The sequence below is a fragment of the Astyanax mexicanus genome, chromosome 6 (assembly GCF_023375975.1).
Source record: "Astyanax mexicanus isolate ESR-SI-001 chromosome 6, AstMex3_surface, whole genome shotgun sequence".
NCBI lineage: Eukaryota > Metazoa > Chordata > Actinopteri > Characiformes > Acestrorhamphidae > Astyanax > Astyanax mexicanus.
The window spans coordinates 49,289,990-49,315,595 of record NC_064413.1 but is presented as its reverse complement, the minus strand read 5'-3'; the positions used below and the strand labels follow the sequence as shown (position 1 = coordinate 49,315,595).

Genomic DNA, 25,606 nt, shown 5'->3' with positions numbered 1-25,606 from the left:
ACCTTGTTTCCACCCCTAGTCCTCCTCTCTTGCTCTCTGATACCCCCTCATCCTCAGGGTCTACTCTCAGGTCTTCTCCCAAGTCCCGCCCTTGGGTTTCCAGCTGAACCTTGTCTGCAAGTGTGATTTGGAGTTCCTGATCGGTCTTGAACCAATGACCTCCTGACCGGGAGGCGTAGCATCTACCACTGAGCCACAGGAACTCATATATGTAAAGCTTTTTTTTTTAAACTTGGCATTTGATTTCGGACATAGCCGGTCAAAACTTCACTTGTCTGCCCTGCATTAGGTTTGAACCAAGAACCTTTCGGTTGTTGGTTCATAGCGCAAACCACTGAGCCACCAAGTCAGGCTTCTGCCATGTTTTTTTTTTTAAGTATTCGTCTTTCAGATTGAACATGAACTTAAAAAAAAAAAAAATTCAGTTGCTACTAAAGGATCTTTGAACATTGTCATAGAATGACCATGGTTGGAACCATGTTCTAGTCTTCACACCTCTTTAAACTGGTTCTTCTAGGGTATCAATCAAAAAAAACTTTTTTTTAGCAGCACCTTTATTTTTTTTCAAGACTGTGCCTCACAAAATTAAAAATGAAGTAGTTCAGATTAAAAATTGATTTTTTTTTTTTTTTTTTTTTTTTTTTTTACATTTGTCTTTTGGGATTTCTTGCTTCACTGTTGACCACACTAAGGCTCAATCTTCTAGGATGCATTGAGTTTGAGCTGATAACCACCTGAGAGAGTGTTCCTAACATTTAAGACCAAGCAGGTAGACTCGAAAGGTTGCTTTTCTCCTACATTGTTTGGTCCGGACTTTGGATCTTTTCTGCTCAAAATAGAAGGTGTGAAAGTTTCAGAAATGTATGGTCCATACCAACAGACCAAAATGTGGTCCAACCTAAGGAGGTGGTCTAAGAATGGGTCAACTAAACCATGGTCCACATGGTTCACCAGCAGTGTGAAACACTTTTTTGGATGGTTGAGAGAAGTGTGACTTTTAGATTGTCCATTTTTTTTGATGATGTGAAAGACAAAAAAAAAAATCTGATCTGAACACGTAAATGAAGTTTTTCACCAAACAATATTTTTCATTTAGCCCGGTAAAATTTTTTTATGTGGGTAAAAATTCCCATAAATTTGCCAAATTGCTCAACTACTCAAAAGTTGCTCAAAATTTTGTTTCTATATTGAACAATTTTGTCATGAGACTTACTGTGGAGGTTCTCCAGAAACGGGCCACCAAGAAACTTTGGTCTACCAGTGGTCTTAATCCCCTATCTGGAAAACTGACCCTGACACAGGTTCTGGCCAAACTAAGAATCCCTGCATTGTAATTTACTGCACTTCTTTCTTACAGTTAGATTTTTGACATTTTATCTACCTTTTACAGTGATAAAGCAGAAAGCATAAACACTGCAACAACCAGGACTCGAACCAACAACCTCCTGATCTTAATGACACAGACTCTACCACTGAACCACAGAGTCTGATCTGCTGAAATACCAACATTTCTCACTAAAATATCTTGTCACGTGACAGAACGAAACAAAAGAGAAATATAAAAAAACACACTACACTACTAGGAACAATGGTGTTAAATTGATGTTACAACACTAAATGCTAAATGGTGTTAAATAATATTAAATGTGAAATAACATTTAAAATAATGTTAAATCAGTTTAACTGTTAAACAATGTTACATTTTAAAAATGTAAATGTAAAATGTAACAAATGCCTACATACTATTAAATGTGAAATAATCTTAAGTAATGTTTTACATGATACATAATGTTAAATAATATTAAATGTAAAATAATGTTTTAAATAATGTTAAATAATTTTAGTTGTTCAATAATGTTACATTTTTAAAATGTAAAAAAATGCTCAGTGTTAAACATCATTTTAAATTAATTGTTTTGTTGTTAATATTATATAATATTAAATGTTAAATAAGGTTAATGTTTTGAATGTTACATAGTGTTAAATAATATTAAATGTACATTTTTTTAATGTTAAATCATTTTAATTGTTGAATAATATTTTAAATGCTTCAGTGTTGAAAATAATATAAAATGTAAAATAATGTTTTAAATAATGTTTCAAATGATACATTTTTAAATTGTAAATAATTCAAAATGCAATATATATATATATATATATATATATATATATATATGTATCTTCAAAACAGTATGTGTTATGTTAGTGTTGCATTAATGTAACTTTTATATTGCATTTTGAATTATTTACAATTTTAAGTAATGTTTAAAAATTTATCATCTTCAAAATAGTATGAGTAGAGATGGAGTGGGTCAGAAGTGTGAACAAGCCACTCTTCTGCTGTGGATTAGTGGTATGCTTGATGCTCTTCCAACCAGGTCACTGGTTCAAATCCTGAGGAAGAACTTCATACTATATGGAATATTTTAATTTATGAAAATATATTTATATATTGTCTTCTTTAATAAGAACATTAAACATTTAAATCACTGAAACATGCACAGTTGTAGGCTACAAAAATCAGGGTTTAAAGATTGTGTTATTGAATTCTTCTTCATTAGGACTAGAACCAAGAACCTTCTGGTTGCAAGAGCATCAAACATACCACTACTCCATATTCAAGATACATGTGCTTCTGAAACCTGACCCACTTCATCTCTACTCTCGCTATTTTTAAAGAGGATGTTGTGCTGAGTTACAGAATTCCAGTATTGCTACTGCTTGTTATATCAGTCCTGCTGAATAGAGATTCTGACTGTATAAAAACTGGAAAAACCTGTCATTTTCAGCACAATCAACCCTCAGCATCTGACTGGAAAACTGATCCCGCTGGGTCTGAACTTCTCCCTCAGCAACTGGATCCTGAATTTCCTGATTGAGAGACCACAGTCACAGTCAGGATCAGAAACAACACCTCCAGCACCACCATACTGAACACCGGTGCCCCCCAGGGCTGTGTGCTCAGCCCACTGCTGTTTACCCTGCTGACCTATGAGACCACATCAAATTTGCTGATGATACAACTGCAGTTGGCCTCATCAGCAAGAACGAAGACGAATCAGCACACAGAGAGGAAGGAGGTGCCGCAGCGTTAATTCTGTTAACAAAGACTATGACGAAAAATTAATACTTTAAAAAAATTAGTACACTTTCCGTCAGCTAATAAAAACTGAATGAAAATGACAAAGACTGTTAAATGGGGTAATTATTTGTAATAAAGTATATTATTAAGCAGTGATCGGAACACTGCCGCTCCACACAGCGTCCTTATGACCGGTGTTGTGCCAAATTCAACACCCCCGCCAGGAAAAGCACCCCCTCATAGAAGAGGCTGCAGGTGATTATTTTTTACGAGTCAGCGTAGCTTAGAACAGTATCTTTCGTATTTTCATTATTTAAGTAAAGTTAAAGCCAAGAACACGGTGTGTGCAGTGCTGTGGATCTGAGTTTCAGATACACTTGTTAAGTAATTTAAATCTAATCTACTAAAAGTCAGTAATGTTTGGATAAATCTGTACTGCAGTAGAAGATTATAGTTTCAGAAACTTGGTTTTATTTGTCCCACCATCTTTACAGGTCACTTGCTTTAAAACATTTTAATGTTAGTAAATAATAAACAATAAAAAATACTTAATACATACTTTTTATATGACTAAAATTCATTAGACTAAAACATTATTTTTACTAAAACTAATAATAACCAAAAGACTAAAATGTGACTCTTATAACTATTATACATTTTAGTCAAAAGAAAAAAAAATACCTGTCAAAATCAACACTGAGGTGCCGTGGCTAACAGACTGCAAAACCAAAAACCTCTTTAAATCTTTAAATGTGGATAAAACCAAAGAGATGGTTGTTGACTTTAGAAGATAGTGCTGGGCGATTTTCAGAATTAATTCAGTTAATTCGAATTACAGTTTTAATGCGATTTTCAAAATGGAGTAAGCTCGACATTTTTCTCTTTCTAATCAAAAATATCCAAAAATGCTACTCATTTCTGAAGTGTTTATCTGTCTTACCTTGGTTACTGGTGCCTCCCACAGACTAACACGCGCATATTTTCTAAACATTCCACCGAGGACTGAGCTCGTACCGAAAAAAGTTCCAGCACTTCCGACACAAAAAATATACACAAAAATATATATTTAGATAGAAATAAATCATATAATTTCTAAAAACTGCAGTGTCATCGCTCTCCAAGATTGTGGAAAACAATAATGATCACTCCTTTAAAGTTTCTACTGTGACTCGTTTAGTGCGTTATTTCTCAATTTGTAGTCACAAATCTATGTTCTGTATAATTTAGTATAATTCAGTGTCCGTCAGTTTGGGAGTAACTTAATAGAAGTTTTTTAGGCCATAATCACCCATCACTATTTAGGAGAGCACAAGATCTCTTCACTGAACATCAACGACTCTGCTGTAGAAAGTGTGAAGAATATAGCAGAGAACCTCACCTGGAGACCTTCAGACAACAAACCTTGTGGAACATTTTTTGGCTCTTCAGTTCTTCAGTGAGGGAACCCCTTAAAGTGACTTTAAAAGCCTTAAAGAAAAGTTTTTTTTTTTTTTTTAGAAGAAAGTGATTCTTGAATTATATTTAAGACGCTCCTTCACAGTTTCAAACTGAAGAACCTCTTAAAAGTTATTCCAGGAACCAGCAGATGACATGTCTCTCCAAAGCATCACTGATTGGTGGAAACTTCACACTAGACCTCAAGCAGCTTGGACTGTATGTCTCTCCACTCTTCCTCCAGACTCTGCTCCCTTGATTTACAAATGAAATGTAAAATTTACTGATGATCAGTGATGGTTTAATGGAGAGACATGTCATCTGCTGGTGTTGATCCACTGTGTTTTATTATCAAGTCTAAAGTCAGTGCAGTTTTGTTTTCCCACAAAATCTTACAGCACTTCATGCTTCTCTCTGCCAACAACTTTTATGGAGATGTGGATTTCATTTTCCAGCAGAACTTGGCACATTGCCCACACTGCCAAAAGTACCAATTAGTCTTATATAATAATCTAATTTACTGACACACTGATTTTGGTTTTTTTATTGGCTGTAAACCATAATCATCAACGTGTGTAATACATCTGCAAGGGTTGGAGATTGAACCTGAAACACCTGGTTTTAGAGCACAATAATTTATTGTGGTGACGGACAGTTCTGGTGGAAACAGGAGAGTTGAGGTGCACATTGAATTCTGTCGTGATTTGATCAGCCGTGGTTTTATGTTTTTTGGATACAATCCGGGTTAGCACCCAAACATACCTTTCAGACAGCTTCCTCTTACAGCATCCACAGTTAATCCTGTTGGATGTGGTTGGTCCTTCTTGGTGGTATGCTGACGTTACCCTGGATACCGTGGCTCTTTATGCATCACAAAGACACTTTTGAACTCTGGTATGTCTCCCATAATGTTGTGTGCATTGCAATATTTTGAGCAGAACTGTGCTCTTACCCTGCTAAATGAACCTTCAAACTCTGCTCTTACTGGTGCAATGTGCAATTAATGAAGATGGCCACCAGGCTGCTCCAATTTAGCCATGAAACCTCCCACACTAAAAGGACAGGTGTTTCAGTTTCATTGTCCAACCCCTGTATATATATTACTTCAATTCCAAATTGAATAGTTGCTTTATGTCAGTAATTCAGTCCAAAATGTGAAACTCATCTTATATATAGGGTTGGGACAATGAAACTGAAACAACTGAGTTTCAGCTTTTGGACTGAATTACTGACATAAAGCAACGTTTCAATGATATTCTAATTGCTTAAGATGCACCTGTACATCATCTAGACATATGACTCAAAGACAGAGGAGTGTTGGTTTATGTACTTTATTACTTCCTTTGAACAGTCTAATAAACTTCTATTAGATACGAAGAGGAGTTTTAGTTCCATGTAGATAGTGAGCATATAAGTACAGTCATTTTCACAGCATCGTCTGGCCCAGAATTCCTCAACATCACCCCTCTGTCTGACACGCCGCCCCTCCACACAGGTTCAGGGTCAGTAATAATTAATCTCTCAGAAAAAGAAAAGGCTAAAGATTAGAAATATATGTGATATGATGGAGGTGGGACGTTCATGCTTGGGCCTGCCCAGTCTTCCACTGATTCACCATCCAATGATTTAAGGAGGGGCTCTTTCTGGAGTGGCTGGTGGCTCCAATTCCATTGGTTGACTAATGGGGGAAACATTTGGGTATTGGTTGAACCGTGATCAGTTGCCACTTGCCTCCATGCAACTGCGTTTATAGTACAAGAAACTGATCCCAGGTCAGATAGGGACTCACCATTCCAGTTGCTGCTGTTAGACAAACAGGGAAAGAAGCCAAGTTTAAAGTGACGATAAAACTGAGCGCACCAGCCAACTGCGTTCATTTACCGTCCATCCTGAAATCAGAGATGAAAGGGATGATTTACAGTGTCCGTCCGTATTCACACAGCAACACAGCCGTGCTTTTTAACCTGCTGCAGGGCTGCGCTGAATGTACATGTGGACAACACTTCAGAAAGGTGCAGAAAAAGTAAAAGTGGACATTGAAGACCATTAAAAAATAATAAATCATACACTGTTAAATATCCTCTCACTGCTGTTCCCAAACATTACTTAAGAACCAAGTGGATAAGGTCCCGATAACGCCTGTAAATGCAGCTAAGCGCAAAAAAAAAAGATCTAAATGTGAATGCTCTTAAAAAAAGGGATTTTTCCTCTTAATAAATGGTTATTAGATAGACACCACAAAAGAACCACATTCTCCATGAACCTTCCACAAAGAATTTTTTTTTAAACAAGATGTCAATGTGAAGATGTGCTATTAAACTGAATTCGTTAACAGCCTTTATATCAACTTCTTTAAACATTTGGAAATGTTATAATGTTGTTACAGAGGGTTCTCTGAGCTCATCATTCTTGGTTCCATAAATAACCCTATTTGTAAAAGAGATGTAAGTGTGAAAAACCTTTCAGTTGAGGACATTCAGCTCATTAAACACACAAATCTCTTCTAAAATAAGGGTGTTACAAAGGGTTCTTTTTAAGCAATGCCATAGATGAACCTTTAACTACCTTACTCTGCAAATAATCACTGAATGAAAGCTGATGGCATGAAGAAAAAATAAAAATAAAGGTGTTAAAAGTATTTGTTTGTGGAAAAAATTTTTTTTTTGAAGAACCAGTTTACATTGACTTTGCATCTCTTTCATTTCTCATTATATAAAGATTTTTTTTCTTTATTAAAGAGATGCAACTTTGAAAGAAGCTTTAATTTGATAAAGAACTTCAAGTACATCACACTCTCTTTCAAAAACAAAGGTATTTGATACAGTTCTGGAAAAAATTAAGAGACCACCTAAAAATGATGAGTTTCTTTGATTTTACCAAATTGAAAACCTCTGGAATATAATCAAGAGGAAGATGGATGATCACAAGCCATCAAACCAAACTGAACTGCTTGAATTTTTGCACCAGGAGTAAAGGCATAAAGTTATCCAAAAGCAGTGTGTAAGACTGGTGGAGGAGAACACGCCAAGATACATGAAAACTGTGACTAAAAACCAGGGTTAATCCCACCAAATATTGATTTCTTGGCGTCTGTGAGCTGATGTATAGAAACCGAGTCGCAGCACCGCCTTCCATGTGTCGGAGGAGGCATGTGCATGTGCTAGTCTTTACCCTCCTGGTGTTGGGGTATCACTAATGATAGGGGGAGTCCTAATGAGTGTTTGGCCTTGTAAAATGGGGAGAAAATAGGATAAAAATCTGCTACCCCATGACTTTGGCAAATAAAACATGGCTCTTTGGAGTTTTTTTTTTCTTTTTCTCAAATGTTATGTTCTATGGCATCACTTAATGAACCCTTAAGCCCTGTAGCATCCTCATTTTTAAGAGCGTACATAGACGAAAGACCCACTTTTACAGACAAAAGCAGCTCCAGATAAGCCTAAATAACAAACTGTACAGACTAGGTCGTCCAAAACACAGGCCATCCACCACAGAACATCAACCGCCAACCGTGATGAGTGATACGGCTGTACGGTAAGGTCACTTCATACTAGGCTATACAAATGAGTCAAACTGTCAGATGCTTATCAACACTGCGAATCGACATAAAATCAACACAGGGCTTAACAGTGAGATCAGTTTCCACAGGGAAGCGGGCAGGAGCCGGACGCTATTCCTCCGCTGAAAAGAAACGGCGTTGGGGACAGATTGCGCACATGCAAAGCGATACTCAAATAACGAAAAGAAAAGAAACGAAACGCGTGGTCAGCCGGGACAGACGTAGGAAGATAGACACAAGTATGGAGGAGGCTAAACTTTTGGTAGGAGCAGCAGCAACTAAGGCACTTTTTTGTTGTATTTCTTGTATTTTTCTTTCTTTCTTTTTCTTTCTTTTATTTAACACATATAAACACTCCACGACTAAGTCATCATGTAGAAGCTAGGAGACCACCATATACTGTATTCCACACTGTATTTATTTCCATTTTCACTTGGACATTATATTCATTTGCTTGTATCCCCATTTATATGGAGTTGCGCCATTTGATGATTTTTTTTTATTATTATTTTTACATATATATTTTTTTCTTTTATATTTTTATCTCTTTTAGATATATTATTTTTAGATATACCAGATCAGATTTCACTGTAAATGTCCTTAGTCACCCTTGACTCACAATTCTGCACGTCTCTATGAATGTGTAAGAGTGTGTAAGAGTGTTTACGAGTGTATGAGTGTATGTGAGAGCACTTTTTCCATACACTCCCTGAAAAATCCCCCGTTCCTCGCTCACTCTTGCCCCAGTCCAACTCCCTCTCCACAGCTGGGGAACTAATCAGCGAGGGGTGATCTTCCCCAGGCCTGAAGCAGCTCTGTCCACTCCAGCAGCCCTCGAACCGCTGCCCCATCCAAATCTTTACTCCATACACAAACATCCTCTTATCTCGCAGTGCAGTTTTACATATTGGCACCAGGCCTGCGCTGGAACATCTCAACATCCTCCATCAATCAGTTCATCAACCAGCTGAAGAATAACAGGAACCAGCAGCGTTGAGTCATAATGTATCGATGTATACAATTCACGATTCATGATTAGTGATTCATGATTCACGATTCACAAACGATTCACACCTGGTCGCCTTTCCTTTCACCACATTTCATCCAACACAGTTCTCAGCACTGCCTCTTTCTCTTTCTCTGTCTCTCTCTCTCTCTCTCCTTCTCTCTCTCTCTGACTAACTCTTACAACAATTCAATCTTTCTCATCTTCCTCAGCTTCCAAACACCACTTCTCAATCTCAATCTGACCTCATTTTGGCCTCGTTCACCAACGACACAAGCAACGAGCGACGACAAACAAGGCGACAAAGTGAGTGACTTGTGTGAAGAACACCTGGCTTGTGAAGAAGCTTCGATGCAATGCACACTGCCACCACTGATAACAGTTACAACACACACACACTAAACACCTGTTCCATCAAATAACCTCTGAGAAAGCCTCAGAGATCAGAGCCCCAGAGGCAGGTCTGAGGATCTTCTGGATGAGCGATATCTTCAACAAGGCCCACGAGGCCACCACTGGTGTGAAATAATGTTTAAATCCACTAAGACACTGTAATCCAGCACCTTTTCGCTCCAGAGAAGGTGCTGAAGATGCCACCACCGCCACCATCATCATCATTAACATGGTACAGACATTAATTAATTAATATCTCCAACAATACAGAGCAAAACACACATGCGCTGAGCCACAGAGGTGTTTGTTACACTGAGTGAGTTAAAGTGAGAGTAGACTATGAGAACAGACCAAAAACAAGGGTTCTAGATTCAGAACCAGAACCAGAATCTTTCAGAGCAGGACTAACATTATGAAGAGTATATAAAGCAGTCTTCCCATCCCCCTCCTCTTCTTCCGCAGACCACGATGAGCAGACACGTGAGCAGGAAGCATGCAGCCACTACGACATCCTGCAAAGCTGCTAAGCTGCTGAACAATGCTCAGCAACATCCATCAAAACAGCTGTCTCTCCTGACGTTATCCGTAAACGTTCAGCCCAGAACAGCCGCCTACTTTTTTCCGCGTCACCAGCTTTTTTGGTCACTCACTTTTATTTTTATATATTTGTTTATTTTCAGAATTGTCGTATCCCTATAAATAGAATAATCAAGTCAAATCAGCTCACTGCGTTGTGTTATTCAAGCGCTGTGATTAGAACACGAGCAATACCTTGCAGCACAAAACCTTGGACACCGTGCAACGCATGTTCTCAGTTTTCTGGAATTCAGCAACAAGGGTCAAGATCCAAACGGCTGCTGGATAATTTTGAAATCGACAGACACATTTACTAAAAGAACTGTTAAAAAAAAAAAAAAAAAAGAGAGGCTATATAGCAACAAAAAGAAAACCTAGATGTAACTCTAATACATGTCGACATCAAAATACATCACCTATGCCCTATACATAATCGTATTTCGATACATGGAAGTGTCTGACCATAAAATCGTCTCTGAGCATGAAAACGGGAGTCCGTAGCCCCTTCTCTCGCTTTCCCTTTCTCCACTGTCGGAATGCTTTATTTCCCCCCACAAGTCTCTCTCAGTCCCGCCACGTGGTTCTAGATTTCCGCTCCGGCTCTCGCTCCGCATCAGGAGGCGGCCAGGGCCTTGATCAGGTAAAGTTTGTCGCCCTGCTCGCTGGTGAAGATGGGCGCCTTTTTGTAGTGTTCCACCAGCTCCTCCATGGAGCCGAACTTGCGCTGTCCGATGCAGTACAGGTTGTCCTTCAACTGCACTTTGAAATGCTTGTTTTTGGCCTGGGCCTTCAGCGATATGGAGAAGTCGTTGGGCTACATAGAGAGACAGAGCACAAAAAAAAAAAAAATCAAAATGCTGAAAAAATAAAATTATACAATTTCTGCATTAGGATTAATAACAGAGTACTGTAATAAATCTAGGGTTTAGGTTTTTGAATGGGGTAAGATACAACAAGTCGCCAACTACCTTAAGACTCCCTCTGTGCAAAGCAGAAGTCTGCATTGAATTGTGATAAATGTTCATATTGTATCGACAATATGCCCATAAAATATTATCAGTGCTTAAAGAAAACTGATTCAAACGTACATTTTATTACAGAGAGTGTTAAAGAGAAAAAAAATATGTTTAATTAAATCATGTGCAGCAAAAATGTTACATTAATCACTGTATGATGCATGAAACTATGTGTATAGGATTTTTAAATAGGAATAGGAATCTGATATTCCTCCATTTCATTTTGTCTACAATCAAAACATGTTAAAAACTGTGCATCATAACATTATCTTTTAATGCTTTTGTATAACTATGTAGTTCAAAGTGTAATGGCTTTTATACTGGTCATATTAATATTGGAATTACATTATATTGACTGAAATTAAGAAACATCATGATATAAATTTTGGACAAAGCACAGTGTTGATTTTTATTAAGCCAACCAAAACTAGCAATGCTGCTTCCTGCCATGTTTCTAAAAGCATCATTCAGTCCTGCAACATTATTTTTAATTTAGAGTGTACGCACAGGTGTGTACTGGTTCTAGCTTAAAATGTACAGATGTTTAATGTTTTATGGCCATTTTTTTTGTCATAACAAGCATAGAAAAGTCGCTAGCAATTTGTGTCAGCAGCTAACTAGCTAACTTTCTTGTTCCACCTTAAATGGTGTAACAGACTGCAGCATTTAAAGTGGAACAGAAAAATAAAAGAAACACATTTTAGTTCCCCATCACAGAGAATTTAAAGATTATTTAATTGTTGCACCACCTGGATGCTTTCTAAGGACATATAATGCCCAAAAGTTAACTAGTTAACCATCAAAACTTTAGCACTCCACTCCTAAACAGCTGTAAGAGTTACACTCAAAAAAAAGGGGTAGGAATACAACAGAAAAATTAAATTGGGTCTTAATATACTCATATATTACACCTCTAGCCTGTTTAGCCAATCAGCATATATTATACTTGTGCTTAACGTCCTAAAATATATATATATATATATATATATATATATATATATATATATATATATATATAAATAAAATAAAAAAAAATTGTGTATTCTTTTTTTATTAGTGCATGCCTAATAATTAAAGGAAATTATTTTCTCTGCAGCTCTGAGGTGGGCAATTTAAAGATTTTAATTGGCTATACAGGAAAAAGAGAAAACATGTCTTAACTGTAAATGGAGGTCAATATAAGAGAACACAATGTTATTTTATTCTTACCATATCTGTACCATATATAAACCTGCCTATCTCAGTTCCATGCAAGTGATAACATCTACCCACTCTAACCTGTTGGCTATTGGCCGTTGGCTGTTTGCCTGCAGAGCTGCACATTTGATTCCATCAACCAGTTATTTTGGTACATACTGATGATGCGGGACCTGCATGTAAACCAGTCTTGTGCAGAACTCTAGCGTGTAGGGTGACACGGGTATGCTTTGATTATTTATCTCCACTTAATGGTTTATTGAATTATACAGTTTAAAATATGCTGTTTTAACATGCAGCAAGTATTGTCTTCGTCTCTTCGAATTGGATCCACTATTACAATTCACAATTACTGCGAAGTGCATGTTGGCCAGGGACACCATTTTTACCTGTGTGACCAGAATCAACATCCTAAATATTGGCACTGTTAATCTGACATTTTATACAAGGCTTTTTCCCCCCCATTACCCCTGTGCAATGAGGCAATGCGCAATTATTTGTAAGAGTTCTGACTTTTTTATTATTTATACTGTATATATTGTACTGTGTATTTTATTTATAATTTTTTTATACTGAGTGCCTTACTATCCCTATGCTGCTGTACCACAGAATTTCCCCACTGTGGGACTAATAAAGGATTATCTTATTTTTTGGGCATTTTTTATTCTTTGGTTCCCTCTGCAAACAAATGTTCCTGGTTATGGAACCTACTTTTGTTGGTGGAAACGCACCAAAGGACTCAAAATTAGGTTTGCGAACCAGAACGGTGCCAATTCCACATCAGTGGAAAAAGCTATTTGTGTTGTGTTTAAAGCATGATCTTCACATGACAAATGGCGGCAAACCTCATTGCTTACAGTATCACTGTATATTGAATTGTGTATACACTGTATTGTGATAAGTATTGTATCTAGGGCTGCCACGATTAGTCGACTAGTCACGATTATGTCGACTATTAAAATAGTCGACGACTAATTTAATAGTCGATTAGTCGTTTTTTTTTTTTTCTTTGTTTTTCTCTCCAAACTGCTGCGACTGCCTTTCTGTCCTGGACGCACATGCGCAGTAGTGGAAACCGGGGTAGGTAGTGGACGACATCTCAGGACATTATACAGACAGGCTCTGGTTTCATGGCTACCCCGCTACAGAACTCAAAAGTGTGGGATCACCAAGAAAATAAAAGTGAAACGCGTGCAATGCAATATCTGCAATGAAGAACTTGCCTTCCTCGGCAGCACAACCGCGATGCACGAGCACCTGAAAAGGAGGCATGTTGTGGCTGATTAAATGACGAAGAAGCTAAATTGCTATTTAGCTGCTAAAATTAGCGTAAACAGAGCGTTAACTTAGTACTTAACTTACTCATCTTGATAGCTTTAAAACAGAGGTCACTAATAGGCGGACCGCGATCCGGATCCGGACCCAGACGTTGTCACAAATGCCGTCCCAAACCGATAAACTACAGAGAAGGATTTCATTCTGACAGTGGCTTCTGTTTTCAGTGCTTTTCGGTGCAGTAAACTCACAGATCAGTCATGTGTGGTGTAAAATCACCAAACGCTCTCCTCTGCCAATCAGATCTGTGCAGACCGCTGCCCTGTGTACGGTAATGTACACAATATCTGGACAGAGAGGCATTTTTTATTAATATACTTTTTTTTTCATAATAGTTCAAACAACCTCACGGTTGAGATGTTTCATAAATGCCAGTGCCTTATCCTTATTTTACACAGTTGTTTACACTTTATGCTAAACAGTAAAATAATTGTCTGTTACAACAAGCTGCATATTTCATTAAAGGTTTAATGAACTATGATTTTAATTGTTTTTATTTTTAGTTAGCATATAGCTGAAATCTAATGTTGGTTGTATAATAGCAGCTGCATTCTATTGTGATAAACTGTGTTTTATATTCAATTAACGTATGATCCGATTAGTCGACTAATCATAAAAAATAATCGGTGATTAGTCGACTATAAAAATAATCGTTTGTGGCAGCCCTAATTGTATCATGATGATCTTGCCAATAGGGCTGCATCTAATGATTATTTTGGTAGTCGACTAATCTATCGATTATTTTTTCAATTGGTCAACGATTATTTCGGTCATCTCTAAAAACGAGAGAAACAGCAAAACATGAGGTTTAAATGGCATGAATGTTGTTTAAACATGAAAATTACTGATATTTAGTGATTTATTATTTAATCTGTTGTGTTTGGGCACTTTTGGAGACACAAACTAGGGGCCCCCATTGCGCTTTTGTCCCCAGCACTTTAAGCAATGTGGTACTGTTACAAATTAACGATTAGTCGACAATGAAATTTGTAGTCGACAAATTTAAATAATCAACATTGTCAATTATATCGACTTATCGTTGCAGCCCTACTTGCTAATACACAGCCCTAACTTGAACAAAACCACTGAAATTTGTCTTGATCAGATCAGTTATCAAACCAAGTCTCCTCTATATACAAATTCAAGATCAAAATATATTTTAGATGTACATATAATCTACCCCATTATGAACCAGCAACAACGTTACATTTATTGATTATAAATGAAAAGTGTGCACTCACCGAAGACTCGCTGTCTCTAATAAGGAAGTCTCCCTCTGTGCCCCTCTGGTTCAGAGCCACCTCCGCCTGGTGGCGGGTCACCTTGCCGTAGTACCACTCTTTGCCAGCGAAACGGCCGCTCATCGAGGGCTCGATGTAATCACAGTCGGGTGTGGGAGGTCCAGCCATGCTGCTGGAGTTTTGTGACTCTTGCAGCACAGTCACGTAGTTCTTGGGCACTAAGCCGACCTGCCCGTCGGCTTTGCGGCACTTCCACCACTCTGGGTCGTTTTCTGGCTTCTCCAGAACCTCCATCACCTCGCCCTTCTCAAAGTTCAGCTCCTCGTCGTTTCCCGAGCTGAAGGGGTAGAGCGCCTGGACCGTGTGCAGTACTCTGTTCCCATTGGTGCTGTGGACTACGGCGGCTAGCTTCTCAGATAAGCCCATTTCTCCACTGGCTGATCCGTCTGCGTCCTCGGTCACGTAGTTTGAGGGGAACCAGCCCGAGCGGCCGTTGTAGCTGCCTCTCCACCAGCCATCGCTGCACTTCTCCATTACGATGACCCGGGTGCCCTTAACAAGGGAGAGCTCATCCTCCCGCTCGGCCGTGTAGTTAAATTTCACCAGCGCCGGAAGGTTCAAGTCGTACAGCCGCTCACCGTTGTCTGCGTAGAAGTCCGCATCCGCGCTTGATGCCGTTTCCCGCATCCCTGTTTTCCGCTTTACCTTCCCGATCCCTGTAGAAACAAACACAAAAGCAAACTCAATATCCAACTTCATACGGGCATAAAGACAAAAGTATTTACATACTTCAATTTATTGTTTCGTCCAAAACCAAATGGGACACGAAAATTCAAATTTTAAAGATGTAATTGTCTGTATGGTCCATGGAAGGCTACTTGATTCTGGGGCATTGTTGGGTGGATTTGTCTGTACCCACACTCGTCCCCACAGCCTCCAACCCATCCCCAAACTCTCAGACTCGTCCCCACACCCTGCAACTTGTCCCCACACTCTCCAACCCGTTCCCACACTCGTCCCCACAGTCTCCAACTCACCCCCAAACTCTCCAAATCATTCCCCAAAATCTCCCATTCATCCTCAAACCCTACAACTCGTCCTCAAACCCTCCAACTCGTCCCCAAACTCTCCCACTCGTCCCCAAACTCTCCCACTCGTCCCCAAACTCTCCCACTCGTCCCCAAACTCTCCCACTCGTCCCCAAACTCTCCCACTCGTCCCCAAACCCTACAACTCATCCCAAAACTCTACAACTCATCCTCAAACCCTACAACTTGTCCCCAAACTCTCCCACTCGTCCCCAAACTCTCCCACTCGTCCCCAAACCCTACAACTCATCCCAAAACTCTACAACTCATCCTCAAACCCTACTACTCATCCCCAAACTCTCCAACTCATCCCCAAGCTCTCTAACTCATCCCAAAAAATAATGAATGGAGCACCACCATGCCTGGCATTATACATGTTGCCAAAAGGGATATGTTCATCTGTACCAGGGAGTCCTAATCTACTAGCAATACTTCTCTACAGCAACTACAGACAAGCAGTATGCTTTTGTACACATGCCAGCAATGGGTCATAGTTAAAAAAAAACACATTAATAAATATATGGACATACAAAAAATTACAAAAAAAGTACAACACATACTGACTTTTGTGCTAACCTGGAATGCTTTTACATGCTGTATTGGATATCTAATCTTATTCAGAGCTATTCTACAGAAGCCTCAAAGCTGTTGCAGAAATTCCTGGGGCTGGATTCACACTTGGCTGTAGTATTCTCTGAATCTCTTTTATAACTGACTGCTCCAGCAAGTTATTTTCAATATTTTGCATGCCACACTGTCAAATCAGATTTGAATAGAAGACAATGTTGAATAAAGCTATTATAGCAACTCTAAAGAAAAAAGGAAGAGCTTGTGTTGCCATTGTTTACACTAGGCCAAGCGCAATAAAGTATGAGGGACTGTTTGCAAAGTCATTTGTCATTGGCTGTACATATTGAACTGTTGTGTGTCTTTGCTAGAAAGCAGAATTGCTGATAGGCCACCTTTCCTTTCAGCTTTAGCACAGCATTTTGCAGCAGAAATGCAGAGATGTCTTTTAAGACTGACTCACTGGGAGGGTTGCTAGCAATTCACAAGGTAGTTCCAAGTTAAAAGGCTCAAAAGAGTGTTAGGAAGACAATTATTCATGACTAGTGTCAGCTATGTAATGGTAGGAAGCAATTTTTGCCAAAAAATATGCTATTTATAGATAAATATCTAACTATCAACAGACGAACAGTTCCTCATTCAACCACCAAATGAAGGAACTACAGAGCTAACACATGGCTGCAGACACTAGTCAAAGCCAAAAAGAACAGAACAAGCCAAAAGATGTTCATTACACTCCTACTTTCTTCTGTGTACAGGTTCAACAACCATAGCATACTCAAACTCATGTAGTAGAATGTGTAAAACTAGAGCAAAGTAATGACTAAACATCCCTAACTGTATACCCCTCTTGAGAGTCCATCACTCAGCCCAGTCAAGTAAATATCAGAACACTAACAGGATACCCCTCTCAAAAGACAATCATACAGCCCAGTCCAGTGTATATCAGACTAATTATATAACACTATAACACTAACAGAAACCCCTGTCAAGAGTCCATTGCTCAGTCAGTTACAGCAACTACTGGAACAAGGCAGAGCTAGCAAGGGCCAGTAACCACACAAAACAGCTGGTTATGGTGCAAATTGTGCAAACTGCATTATTCGGGTAAAAAAAAAATACAGCAACAGCATTTTTAGCGCTGTGTAAGCAGCCCTTTTCTGTTTTGTTTCCATTCGGTTGCATTTCCAATAGTAACCTCCATGAAGCTTTAAGAATCTAGCATCTTATCAGGTCTCAGGGTATATAAATAAATATCAAGTTGGACAAAACCTGTCACCAACACTAAAGCAAAGCAAACTCCATATATTGAAAAATACAACTCTATTCTATAGAGTGCCTAAACCCTCGAGGCCACTGCATTAAGAAACTGAAAGCGTGAAGAAAGCTTTAATCACAGCATACCACCAACCTTTAAAGCCAGGAACATCAAAGCAACCTTGGAAAGCATTCAGTGATGTACCCTTATGCTGAAGTTCAGGGCAGTTTTGCTCCATCTGCAAGTATCATGTTGCAAGTCATGAACAGAGACTGCAGTTAGAAGTGGGACAGTGTAATTAGTGGCAGAATCTTCGGGAATGTGCACTAGCACGCTCACACGTCTTAGCATAGCGCTTTGAATACAAAACACAAAGGCCAATTTACACGTTAGCTTACTCTTTTAACTAAAATGACTTCCATTTAACAACTGCAAAGACAGGCCCCTGGGGGAAACTGAGGTCGAAGGGAGAGTTAACCCTTGTTGTCAGCTAATGCTGCCAGATACCGTGAAGTCATCACACTTGGCAGCCGGTTAAGCCTAGCAGTAGTTCTTTGATGGCTCAAATATCAACAGCAATTCAAGACTTCAGCTAAGACCTACTGCATTTCACATTCATATATCTAATAATTTAACTACTTAAACTATGCACACAGGCTCACCATGCACTTCTTTACATCAGCGCTCTCAAATTTAACATCAGTTTCATAGACCCTGAAATAGAGCCTGGTGGGGAACTACAAAATATGACAGCTGCTAAACTAACGCTATATAATTTACAGTAGCTCAGAATGAATATCAGAACAAAAAACTCTAAAGATCAATATGAAGTAAACACTAAATTAAATTTGGACTATAAGGTCCCAATACCTTATAATACCTGATAAGGCGCATTATGCAACACTAGTTAGGAACAGGGGCGTTGCTGTGTTTTCCCTTATTCAGCAGGTCTGTAAAGCTAAGTTAAGTAAACAAAACTGTAATTATATATATATATATATATATATATATATATATATATATATATATATATATATATATATATTTATATATAACATTTTCTTATAAAGCAAACGAGTGCTGGATGTTAATCTACACCGATTTTTGTCCTGAAAACTGTTTTTTTGTGTGAGTAAAACACTTCCATTTATTTACAGTAAGCTTAGATTTCCAGATTTCCACTAAGGCTGGGTGCAGCAGCATTAGCATTAGGAGCTACTGGTAGCGGCAAATGCTAATACTGCTCCAGCCTTGAAGCTGGAGAACTAAGTTAAAACCTCTTTATAATGCTGTACTTTTTTATTTAAAATGTCACTGATGCCTATATTGTCACTATTCTCACTAGTGACTATATTGTCACTAATCTTCCCAGGAACCATGTATCATATACAAATACTAATAACTCATTAGCCAACTCTGTTATACTTACATTAATGTGGAAACTGAAACATTAAGTAATGTGGAATGTCTTTGTTAGTTATTATGTTGGTAAGTATGTAAGAAGGTAAAGAAGATAAGTAAATTATTTTCCGTTAAAACCTGGAATTTTCTAAACCTGGATTTTTTTCTCTCCAATATCTTGCAGCCCTATCTCAAATAAAATAATAATTATATAAAATAAACACACAGACACACACAACCACACCATAAACACTTGAAGCATGCCTGTCTGCATCTACGTCGAGACATGGGTGATCAAAATGGGAAAATGCCAGTCATCTCTGTACCCAAAAGAAGCGGTGGTCTGTAACAGGCTATAACAGGCAGGATCTGAGAAGGAGAACTTGTTTAAACACATGTTTTAAAGCACTTCCTCACTGTGTACAGTAGCAGACTGCTCATGCCTACTCCTGAGCAGTATTCTGTCAGCAACAGGAGGCCTCAATGTTAATGCACCAGTCACGTTTTATTATTACAGATGATGTCAAATCAATCATCACTAATCATCTCATTTCTGCACCATGTTTGTAGAGAAGATCAGCCTTGTATTTCTTTTTCCTAACTTGGCAAGAGAGAAGATTCCATCATGTTCATCGTAGTGTGATAGTGTACTGAACCCCCTGAACTCTGTTTATATTATTCAGTTAATAATTCAGTGTATCTTGGGGAGTCCATTTTACCTGGTTCTATTTAAGGGTCTATGGAACTAGTCCATTCGTAGAATATATGGATTGTTTGTTAATGTATGAATTTGACCTCATCATTTTGCTCTCGATATTGTTCATTGTGTTTACCTGTTGAGGAGAATCCATTAATATGAATCAACCAATATGTTGGCTTTGTCTGAATTTATAATATTTTAACATTTGTTATATTCAAATTTAAAATGGATATTATGTATAGTTCACTGCTTTTTAAGAGCAAAAATGCACCATTATACCAAATACTATCACTATATCAGTGACATAAGCTTGTGATAACACATATTTCTGAGATAAAATATCTTTAAAAAACAGATATTGTTGCTTTTACACCTGTCTTGTTGGTCCAGACTTTTAGACTTTTCAGTTTGGGTCCATACCAAAGTAGCAGATATGAAAGGTGCCGTGAACCACAGAAAGGACCAAAGGTCCAGAGTTTGGTCCAACCAAAATAGTTGGTCTCAGTTCAGATCTACTGAACCATGGTCCGGTTCACCTGCATTGTAAAATAACACTTTGCTAGATGGTTCACACCAATTACAGGAGTCCGAGTCAGTCTTTAAACAAACCAGAGGAAAAGAACTAGTGTTGTGCCAAAATCTGACTGTTTAGCCTACAGGTGCATAATGCAGTAGTATATACACTTACGCTTTGACCGGGAATTAATGTATTTACTGTAACAGTAGATTAACCTTTATATATAAACAGAAATAAAAGGAATCTACGGATAATCTTTTACACTAATTCTGCTGCGGGTGAACGGGTGTACGTGATAGGGGAGTCAGATTCTGACAGAAAGCTAAAATTCGACACCTGGCAAAACAACTCGCCCAACTCTAACATAACTTTCTACAAACTTAATTAATATTAAGTATGGAGAGTCTCCGCCCACGTAGCTGATGTCGACAGGATGTAGTAGTTCTTTAGTTTGCTCACTAAACTGCACTTTGAAATCAAAACTAACTGGATCAGATAGTGTACAGAGTGTAAATGAAGCCCTATCTGGACGGGATTAGTTTCTCAGGAAAAATATTACACACTTCTACTCAGTGATAAAACTCACTGCAATTGAAAAAACAGGAGGACCAGTAAGTTTTCTAGCTTCCTTGGTTACACGTCATCACGTTCAGTAGCTCCTCCATTTCTACTCGCTGTTGTTTTTATGTGACTCTCTGTGAAACCGTGCGCCAAAATGTAATTACGGTGTGTAGCAGTGGACAAATAGCTATTTTATTTAACGCGAAGTGACGAAACATAGAGATGTGCTTCCAGACGGGCCTAAAAGTACTGGAGGACCACGAAAAGAGTTCAGCGAAAAAGAGTAGATAATAGAGCTTGTAATTTTCTCAAAGGACGTCTGAAAAAAATAGGCACATGGTAGTTCCGGACGAGATTAAAATCAAAGAGGACCCCCATAAAAGAGAAAAGAACCCCAGGACACCCTGAGAAACTAATCCCGTACAGATAGGGCTAAAGACATAAACCTTAGTGCAGATTCCAGTCCAGAGTTTCAGGTGTAAAACGACCTTAAACTGATGTCATGGCTGTAATGTAGTTGTGAAAGTAAAAAAGTGTGTGTAACAGGGTCTGGAGGCTTTTAAATTAAACAAGCTACTGATCCCTTAAGACAATAAACCAACCATAAAAAACTTTGAAACTCAAAGAAAGATGATAACCGATCAAGTTTGGTCTACAAAGACAGAAGAAGAAGTCAGAAGTTGAACAATGATCATTTTCAAATATAAGGCATTGCATCACTGCATTCAACAGCAATCCCGTTATTTATTGCCCCAATCCTACTCCCACAGCACAGAGCCGCATGTGTGGTCTCTAATTTTACTCAGCAGTATTGTGAAATTCACTGGGAAGATCTCTCACACAATGCTGTCGCTGGAATGATTACCACACCCACTGTCATTATTTGCAGGGAAAGAGGGAGTGATTGAGGGGGAGAGCGAGGGAACGGTAAGAGAACATACGAATGAGTGTCAGGGTTGGTCCGCAAGCGATGCCAAGGATTCCGCCCTGTCACATCACGTTAGGTCGGGCCAAATGGGTCGGGTCCGAGGATTACTGGGGAAAACATCGGAGCCCAAGGCCTCAGCGACACGTTGCTGGGCTTGGCAGGCGTGTCTGAATGGTGTTACCATGAAGGAATGTCCACTTGGCAGTGAGGTGCTCTCTGGCCTGGTCAAGAACACCAGAACTAGAAGAAATATTAACTGCCTTTTCTTCTCGTTCTGAGAGACCTAGTTTGACTCAGCCGGGACTTGCGAGTTCCTTCACATAAAGGTCTTTGTGGTGAAAGACTAAATTTAAATAAAGGAACAGAATGAAAAATTGCACAAATCGCTAACTAGTCGACATAGAATAATAATCATGCAATAATTACAATGCATAACAAACATAATGGAAGACAATTAAATAATCAATGAGAAAAAAAACCCATTCTAAACATCTGTAAAGCAAAGAATTACTTGAACAAAAATACTGGAGAAATATTGGCATCGGCTGACAATCAGTCATCTACATTACATTAACATTTGGCAGACGCTTTTATCCAAAGCGACTTACAATAAAGATGTACATTTAGCAATAGAGGACATCGTAAAGGCCAAAGGGGGAATAGAGGGTTAGAGAAGTAGAGGAGGGAAAGAAGGAAATGAGGTTAGAAGTAGTTAATTTGTTAGAGGTATTAGGAGAGTAAGTGTTCTTTGAAGAGCTCTGTCTTCAGGAGTTAAAAGATATTAAAGATAGCAAGGGACGCTCTTGCTCTGGTAGTAGAAGGTAATTTGTTCCACCATTGGGGAACTTGGTAGGTAGCTTTGTGTGAATGTTTGGCAAAGCTAGGTGAGGCGATAACCGATTTACTTTGCTGCCTGACATAAAGCATAGAGTGTTTTCACATCTGAAAGTCCAGATCAGAGTTTGCACTTAGGTTCATTCCTTTGTTACACTGTGTACAGTATTTGGTTCGATTAGTTTTGGTTTCACAGCGCAGTTTATTGAGCTTACTACAGAACTTTTCTACATAATGTCATCATCAGCTACGTGGGCGGAGTCTCTCTGTACTTCATATTCATTGGTTTGTAGAAAGTTTCTTATGTTAAGAGTTTTGTGAGTTGATTTGTCAGGTGTTCTGACTAATTCTCTGTGGCATGACGGGATAAGAGAAGTTGGAATTTGGCACAAGTTGAGTCAATCTTATTTAAAGACTTTTTTAAAGACTGACTCAACCTTCTGTAATTGGTGTAAAATTTAGAACCATCTAGAAAAAATGTTTTTACTCTGCAGAAAACATGTAACTTGATTAACTTGATCAGGTACAAGAACACCTCTTGTGGTTTAACACCTGCTACTTTGGTTCAGACCAAACTAAAAAAAAGTCAAAAAGTCTGGACCAAAAAGGTAGGTGTGGAAGCACTCAGTCTAATAAATAAAACGTATTTTTAATTATTGCATTGTGTTTACTATTAATTTTATTGTTGAGGAGCATGTTTGTTAAAGTGGCCTGATATCCAAAAGCTTTATTATTTCAGAAGAAAGTAATGTTTTTGTGTGTTTGAAGTTGTTTGATGTTTGAAGTTTGTGAGACTAAAAGGCTAAAAGGTCTATATTGTGTGCAGGAGTAGGACAAATTTTAACAGGAGCATCTGCGCCACTTAGACCTCTACTATAGTTCACTTAATTGTCAGATAGCTTTATTTCCACATGGACATCTAGTGATCAGGATTTTTACAGTAGGAAACACAATAAAGTAGTAAAGCAGAATCTTTGACTGGGTTAATTTAATAATGAGTCTCTAAAGCAAAAGTCTTAGTTATAGCAAAGCTTAAAACTTGGATATAAAACTGAAATAACTGGAAAATAAGGATGTATGAGTACATTGGAATCAACAGATGATGACTGGTATTCAAAGCAGACATTTCAAACAGATATGAACTAAGGAAAAAAGCTGAATATTTAGGTGAGGATGGGTCACAGCATTAATACACTATGGGTTGGGTTCTTGAAAAGGAATTAAACCAAGTCATAAACTATATTTTCCTTTTCAATGCTAAATCTCCATTCAAAAATGCTGTTTAGTCCAAGACTAGGCTTAACACTTGTCTGAGAACCCACCCACATATGTCCAAATGTTTGTGGACACCCCTTCTAATGAATGCTGTTGATTACTTAAAAATCAAAACTATTGATGATACAGATGTACAAATACACACACAGCTTGTCTAGGCTCTACTGGCAATAAAAAAGGACAGTGGTGGGATGAACTGGGAAAATTGTTGGGTTAAGATCAGCCAACATCTTGACCACACTATTGCTTAGGGGTGGGCGATATGGCGATATATCACGATATTTCAGGGTATTTTTGCGATAACGATATACTTGGCGATATAGAAAAACTAAAATAATTCATTCATTTCAGGACTATAGTATAATAGTATAACAGTATAATGATAATGTGGCAAAATAAATAATATAGCATAAAATAATATAATGCAGCAAAAAATATTGCAGAATATTTAGTGCATGCATATAAACTGCAAACTAAAACAATTATACAATAAATACACCTAAAGCTTCACAGTAATTAATAGACTACTTTTAAGACAGAACAGCCCTATTATCACAATATGGATTTTTAATATCATGATATTTCTGTGTCACGATATGTTGTATACGATATAATATTGCCCACCCCTACTATTGCTTTGGTCACTGAATGCAATCAAATATTCACAGCAATGCTCCAAAATCTATTGGGAAGTCACCCTCGGAGAGCAGAAACAGTTAATTCAACTTTAAATAAGGCAGAATAAGGAACAATGAGTTTTTTTTTATCGTAATGCATCAGCACTGGTATTGCCAATTAATAGATATATAAACTAAACATTTCATATGACATCAGTCAATAATGACCAGATCAGCATATCCATATTGCAAAGGTATAAATAATGGAACACAAAAGGACTTGTGTATATCTACAGTTAAATGGAAGCTAAGTACAATGACTTCACAGGCTAAAGGTCAAACGAGTGGAAAAACATAAGCTTAAGCACTGATCCATCCTGCTCCACCTTTGCTTATCACCTCTCAATATTAATAAGATTCACAGCGAGTTTCCTGACTGTCCCAAACCAACTGCTTTGCATTCCAAATTCAGCCAACCCAGGTCATTTGCCTGGGACGTAAAGCTCCGAGTGGCTGTTGCAAATGGATGTTAGGATGTTCCAGGTGGGAGAGGATGTACCAGTGTGTATACAGTGTTATCTGGGGCTTTAAAAGGCGTGCTGGATCTTGTCGGCTCAGGGTGTATAAACTCTCAAACGCTGCAAATGAGGGTTGAGTCGCAGTGCAAAGGTGCTACAGGAACTGGCTGTTTAAGTTTGGGTCTCAAACAAACAGAAACCACAACCAACTGATGCTCTGCGTGACCACTGAGAAGACAATCCAAATCTGGTAGCAGTGTTTCTTGTGTCCAATAGGAGAGCAGGGTTCATTTAATTTATCTAGCTAGTCTCAGGCATTATTTAACTCTGGATAATATGACACATATACACTGCCTGGCCAAAAAAAAAAAAGTCTTCCCTTGGATTTAAGTTAGTAAATGATGTGGGGTTGGTTGATGCTGCAGGTGGTCTGCAGGTTTAGGTTCAGCAACAGTATGTTGCTGAAAGAATGAGGTCAGCTGACTACCTGAATATACTGAATA

At 38.3% G+C, this 25,606-nt stretch overlaps 1 protein-coding gene across 3 annotated transcripts in view; it reads right to left on the bottom strand.

Annotated features, from left to right (window-relative positions):
• Positions 1 to 5,833: 5,833 nt before the first annotated feature.
• nck1b (NCK adaptor protein 1b) overlaps positions 5,834 to 25,606 on the bottom strand; it is a 93,225-nt gene continuing 73,452 nt past the window's right edge. For all 3 annotated transcript variants that reach the window (XM_022673384.2, XM_022673385.2, XM_007253759.4), the window contains 2 exons: positions 14,840 to 15,555; positions 5,834 to 10,864 (listed from right to left, as the gene is read on the bottom strand). In XM_022673384.2, coding sequence (XP_022529105.1) covers positions 10,664 to 10,864; positions 14,840 to 15,555 — 917 coding nt within the window. In that variant the 3' untranslated portion in view covers positions 5,834 to 10,663. The remainder of the gene's footprint in view (positions 10,865 to 14,839; positions 15,556 to 25,606) is intronic.